Source organism: Triticum dicoccoides, unplaced genomic scaffold, assembly GCF_002162155.2.
Source record: "Triticum dicoccoides isolate Atlit2015 ecotype Zavitan unplaced genomic scaffold, WEW_v2.0 scaffold174375, whole genome shotgun sequence".
NCBI classification, from domain to species: Eukaryota; Viridiplantae; Streptophyta; class Magnoliopsida; order Poales; family Poaceae; genus Triticum; species Triticum dicoccoides.
The window spans coordinates 1-5,845 of record NW_021223005.1 but is presented as its reverse complement, the minus strand read 5'-3'; the positions used below and the strand labels follow the sequence as shown (position 1 = coordinate 5,845).

At 41.0% G+C, this 5,845-nt stretch overlaps 1 protein-coding gene across 2 annotated transcripts; it reads right to left on the bottom strand.

Moving 5' to 3' along the window:
• Positions 1-905: 905 nt before the first annotated feature.
• Positions 906-5,638, bottom strand: LOC119344584 (protein IRON-RELATED TRANSCRIPTION FACTOR 2-like). 2 transcript variants are annotated; one of them, XM_037614975.1, is made up of 3 exons: positions 5,146-5,638; positions 4,671-5,012; positions 906-1,191 (listed from the first exon to the last, which is right to left on the bottom strand). In XM_037614975.1, the coding sequence occupies exons 1-3, from the start codon at positions 5,461-5,463 to the stop codon at positions 1,096-1,098; spliced, it is 756 nt and encodes a 251-aa protein (XP_037470872.1). In that variant the 5' UTR covers positions 5,464-5,638; the 3' UTR covers positions 906-1,095. The 2 variants fall into 2 exon arrangements, with proteins under 2 accessions (XP_037470872.1, XP_037470873.1); XM_037614976.1 differs by having other exon boundaries at positions 4,671-5,009.
• Between the last annotated feature and the right edge of the window lie 207 nt (positions 5,639-5,845).

Here is a 5,845-nt window from a genome sequence, read left to right as displayed (position 1 = left end):
TGCAGCACCTGAGCACATCGCATGCAGCTGCTGGGATCGTGGAAAAGTGGTTGTGACAACACATATGATGTCGATAGTGGTGCTGCTTGAGCACCTGGTCTCGAGCTCCGGGGTGAAAGCCTAGGTCTGACCCGAGTTGGTTATACCTGGCAATGGCGATGCTTTTACATCGTTACCTTCTTGAAGGCATTGCTCAGATATGCTCGTTCAGGTTATTTAGGGTCAAAACCTAGATTCTGACCTTGGATGGTTGGATCCAGTGACGGCGGCGCTTGAGCGCCAGTCCTTTCCTGCAGGCGTTGCTGTTGAAGAATCTCGTCGGTCGTGTGATGTCATGAGATGGTTGGTGCGGATACAGTCACCGATTTAGTTTGCTGATCACCGATCTGATCGCTTTTGTGTTTTTTTATCGCCTGTGCATAGCTTTGGTCTTATTTGACTTTGCTATTTATTGGCGTGTTTTTTGTATGTGTGCGTTGATGTTGGCTGTGTGCATCTTAGTTATGCAGAGACCGGGTGTGCGCTTATTATATTTGTATTCTCTTGATGCTCCATTTTAAGCCAATAAAATTTACCCTTTGTCAAAAAAAACTTTTTTTATAAAAAGACAAGCAAATTCTAGGAGGCCCCGAATGCTTGAAGTTGCTTGTCTCTTTATTCCTTCTAAGCGAACCTCTAGAGACTCCATTCATACTTTACAGTACAAGCGGCATCTAGTTTTGCTCACGGCGTGGCATAGACAAGTGTCCTTTTACATTTGAAGAATGGTCCTGTAATAGATGGTTGGTTTTAATATATGGGTTTTGGCATTTGCGCAAGAAAGGGTTTAATTTAAGTCTTGCAGATGCAATTACTCCCAAATACACATCATAATTATTTCTTTTGTTTGTTTTATCCTATCGAACTCACCTCCATGTATCATGTATTAGATACATTCATACATGACAAAAGGTACTTACTCAAGCATATACAATCAATAATCACCAACGCCACATACAAACTTATATGGGACACCCACTACGCAGCACCCATGCTACAGGCATCTCATAGCTATTTAAGGAATCTTTATTTATGATAGTTAAGAACAATAATCCTCTAGTGCTGCAGATATAGTCCCGCTGCTTCCATGATGGCTTGTTCCAATTTGTCACAAAACGATGGGCACTCCATGTTTAGTGCTCCTTGACTTCTCTGTCTCAACAAAAATGGTGAGATAAAATGGTTAGGCCCCTGATAGCAAAAGCAACTATTTCTGATACATGTAAGTGTAGATTTTAACACAGAAGCAACACACACAAGGACGTAGATTCATTTAAAATAGTACAATAATTCAAAAATTCTGGTTTTTTTGTGGTGAAAGATGCTTGAGAGCGTGATGTCCGTGCCAAATTCCAGAGCATTTGGACATCTGGGTAGTTCTCAGCAAAAAAAGATAAATTTGGGGTCTGTGAAAAAGTTTACTATTTGTGCACTGCTCGGACCTATTTTTTATTACTCGGATGTCTGAATGCTCTCATACTTGACACGAACATCACGCACTCAAGTATATTTCACCATAATTTTGTTTAAATTTTATAGTATCTATTTTGAATTTACTATTTATAGGGTGTAGATGAGCTCGGGAGCCGAATTGGATATTCCCACAAACCAGTCAATATTTCCTGATTATTTAAATCATGTGTGCGTGAAGAAGTCATGCATGTTTCACATATCAGGACAGTACATTAATAAGAACTCTATTGGCATGTTTTTTTCTTTTGATTTTGAATTGGCTTGCTATTCAGTACTGCACAATAGTTGCACCTATTAACATATATTTATTTGCTAAAGGCGATAAAGATATTGTTATTTCTAAGTTGGCCAGTATACATCATCTCGAAAATAGTTAAAGAAAAGGTATCACCGCAGACTGAAAGTACTAGAAAACGAGCATGATACTATACCTCTAGAGAACCTAAAGGGCCTCATGTATCACCTCTACAACATATGGGTGATTTACGGAGTCTCTAAAAAAAGCCTCTCTTCATGACTTATGCTTTGGAAATCTACCAAAATGCATAAAACATGCTCCTAAATTCTAAATTTCATTTTATCTAAAATAAGTCCACATTTCATGATGTTAACAATTTGGTCTCCAAGTAGTACGTAACTTCTAAAGTGATGCAAAACGTATCTTTACAATTTGGTATGACACTTTTAAGAGAAATAAATAATAACTATGTGTCATGTGTGGTGATCTACGATATGGTTATTCTTTACTTTCAACTTTGTAAAACCCATATACCGATTTTAAAAATTAATAAGGCTTCTTCAATCGTATGTTGGAAAGACGAAAGTGTAAACCCACAATGTATTTGTCAAATATCCCATGCATTTACAATATTGGTTGCACTGTTCTTGAAATAATAAATAAATATGGGTGTGGTTTCTGTTCCGAGAGAAAACTGTGTGGGCTTCCTTACGTTGGTCCCTCTGATAAATGAAAATGGGATCAACCCGAAGTTGGACAATAAAAATTATCCAACCAACTTTTACTTAGTCTTGGTCGGCAAAAAGCCTAACAGTGGCATCCATAACTATTATTGTAGAAATCCATCATGAATATCTAGACACTGCCAAGACGGTTTTGTAAAATAAGAAACAATTTAAGGTTGTTTTCTACACAAAACCAACTCAAAACTGGGTTGTCCCTTGAGACATAATAGTCTCAATCTAGTCTTTCTGGCACCACTTTGTCGATCCTTGTCGCCGACCCTGTGAAAAGGCCCCTACTGTGGCCGCCACAGTCGCCCTAAGGGAGCGAGGTGGTGCAACCAATTATACCAGGTCTGGTGGGTATGCGGCAGCTCTTTCGAGGAAGATTCTATAATGCATATCCACACTGATTTTGCAACTATGGCTATTAATTTTGCAATGCCTGTGTGCGCTTCTTAAGTGTAGCGAATGTTATTTTGTGAAAACAAGGATACATACACACCTCATTGCTATTGTGCCCTTTTGGTGTACAACACAAATCATTTTATGTAAAGAGTATTTTGTGTGGTGCAACTAAAATTCCACATCGGCGACATGTCTCTATTTTAGTTGCTCTACACACAAAAATCGGACAAAAACGCATGCTCACGCCAGTTCGAGTAAGACTAGCTTTGTGTCATCTGCATCATCTGTAAGTTTGCCATTTATTTGAAATGCTTTACATTTAGTAAGTTGTTATTCGGTTAGAAATCTATGTGTTCTGCCTGTATGACTCATTGACCTGTAAGAATTCCCATATCTTATCTCTGAAGCTCAATTCCAATGACAGTGCTGACAGTCACATTGGAACGTGAAATCTGAGTATTATTGAGAAGACATCAGGGTCAGCACATAACAGATGGTTGAGCATATATAGCTCTACAGCATGGGCACAATACAGAGTAACTGACATCAAGACTCTTCTCCTCATCGGCGTGATTGGTCGACAAAATAAATGGCAACACATTACCAACAAAACAGATATGTTTATTTATTTGTTTGCTCAGTACTACTCTATATATTTTAGCTAGCTAAGGACTTTGTTGCATATGTTGGTCACAGACATTTGAAAAGATATGAACGTATTATGAAGTGCAGCGGCATTATGAGATGAATGTGGATGTGGATGTATATGTGATATGATGAATTTGCAATGGATGTTTACCATGATTTTCTTGTGGATTTGGTATGCAGGGCTAGCTGCAAACATATGTTAATTTTCAGCCCTAAAATGAAAATACAGGCATTTCTAGGGTAGAAACTGCCTATAATACCATACTATTGGATGCAATTGATCATAGAATGCCCCATGCAATTCACAAGTATTGGAGGTGGTTTTTGTCTAGAAACCTCTTGCGGCAGGAAATTATCATAGACGGTTCTAGAACTGCCTCTAATACTAGGAACTAGGAGTATTATTAGCGACTATTTCCTAGAGGCGAAACTCAAAACCGCTTGAGAGTTGTGTATTAGAGCCGCCTCTAATGTCTGTTTATATGCTTGAGGGCGGCCATTTACTCTGTTCCCCGGCGAGCCACTGCTACCCCATCATCATTTCCTGGGGAAAGGTCCCTTCAAAACCACCATTGTCTCTGGCTGAGAAGTTCCGAGGGGCATTTTGCCACATTGAATGCCCTTTATTTCACATGGACATTATGTGTACGTGGTAGTGGTCTGTGGTCAACCCTCCAAGCATGCAGGTAAGGACGGAGGCGGCGTGGGTAGGACCCTCTGGTAAATCACTTACTGTACGTACGGTAGGTTCCAAATTTCTTCTGAAGAACTGTGAATAACTTGGCAACCTTCAAATAGAACTATGACCTCTGATACATTTTAGTTGCATATAATAGTCTGACAGATAACTAAGGTATAGAACATGGCATACAAGATACAACAGGGCATGCCTCATATGAGTAGTGTACAGTTAATATCCAATACTAGAAACATGTGTGTAACTCGTAAATGCTATGTGCGTTGTGCTATGCAAAGGCTGGACCATTATATCACCTTGATGTATCGATTGAATGAAGATGTCTTTTATCAATCAAAAGAGAAAAACTCGTAAATGCATGCTATGTTGTGGTATATAATTGTGGTGTGTGTGTGTTGTATGCATCCACCTTATGATTAGTATATATTAACAGAAAAAGATTTACCTGAAGATGGAGGTTATAGAACGTTTTGTTCCCAAAGGTGGAGGAAGTCGATGAACTGATGAGCTGAAGTCCTTCGTTCTCCAGTACATTTATACACTTGGAAAGAGGTAGAGCTGTAGAAGCATCTGTATCTCTCAGCAAGCTAATCTGAACCATGATTTCCTTGTGGTTGAGGCAAGTAGCGGACACAGTTGGAGCTATGCTGCCGGTCACGCTCAGTACCCCTGGTTTGCAGTTGGCACTAGCCAGTTTCTCTTTCTTCTTCTCCAGATTCTCGACCTGTTTCTGCAGCTCGGGGATGTACTTGAGCGCTCGACACACCGTCGTCGGAATACTCAGCTTCTTCCGCAGCACCACAAGGCAGCAAAGGCACATCAGGAACTCTTGATTCTTTTCATGCTACTTCTCCTGACGCGGGAACTATGGAGTATATACAATAACTCTATACATATATGCAGCTAAAACTATAGCTTACGGTGTGGTCGGCGTCCGGGAGGAGAGAACGGAGCGAGAGGTATAGCTCGTTGAGCTGCTTCCGGCGGTCGCGCTCGTACGCGTTGTGGCTGAGCTTCTTGTGGGCGCCGGAGCCGGAACCTGACGATGCCGCGTTTGCCACTGTGCCAGCAGAGAGCTCCCGGACGATGTCATCCTCGAGAACGTCGAGGTCCAGGGCGAGGTCAACGTCGAGATTTGGCCATGGCGTTGACGACGGCGGCAGCTGGCCGGAGAAGATCTGTGCCTCCAGCGGAGAGAAGCTGCTCGCGGAGGGGTCGCCGTACAGCTGGTGATCCATCACAGGCAGTTGGGCAGTATCTTTGGAAGGCCGCAGATGGAACGTAGCTACCTAGCCCTTGACAATATTCTTTGTGAACGGCCGAGGTAGCAGCCTAGCTACTGTAGTGGAGAGGATACCTTAAATCCCTAATCCATTTCTTTTGCTGTGATGATTAACATTGACTATCAATCATATGGCCTATCGAGTTAGCCAGCTCCAAAGTGATGGCTTATTGGCTTATATATATTTATAGAGCGAGAGATGATGTAATTTCCGTACTACAGTAGACTTCATATAGTATTAACTATTTTAAGGAAGAGGATTCGGAGCACTCGATCAGGTGCTCCACCCCCTATATGAGTACTAAATTCAAAAAACAAACTAGGAATATTAAAAAAAA

Bases quoted from the DNA above. Each gene is read 5' to 3' on its own strand.
- LOC119344584 (XM_037614975.1), bottom strand. From the start codon at position 5,463: ATGGATCACCAGCTGTACGGCGACCCCTCCGCGAGCAGCTTCTCTCCG. The intron at 5,013-5,145 runs GTAAGCTATAGT...GTGCTGCGGAAG, and splicing joins TCCCGGACGCCGACCACACC to AAGCTGAGTATTCCGACGAC. The intron at 1,192-4,670 runs GTAAATCTTTTT...TTGTTGAGACAG, and splicing joins TCTATAACCTCCATCTTCAG to AGAAGTCAAGGAGCACTAAA.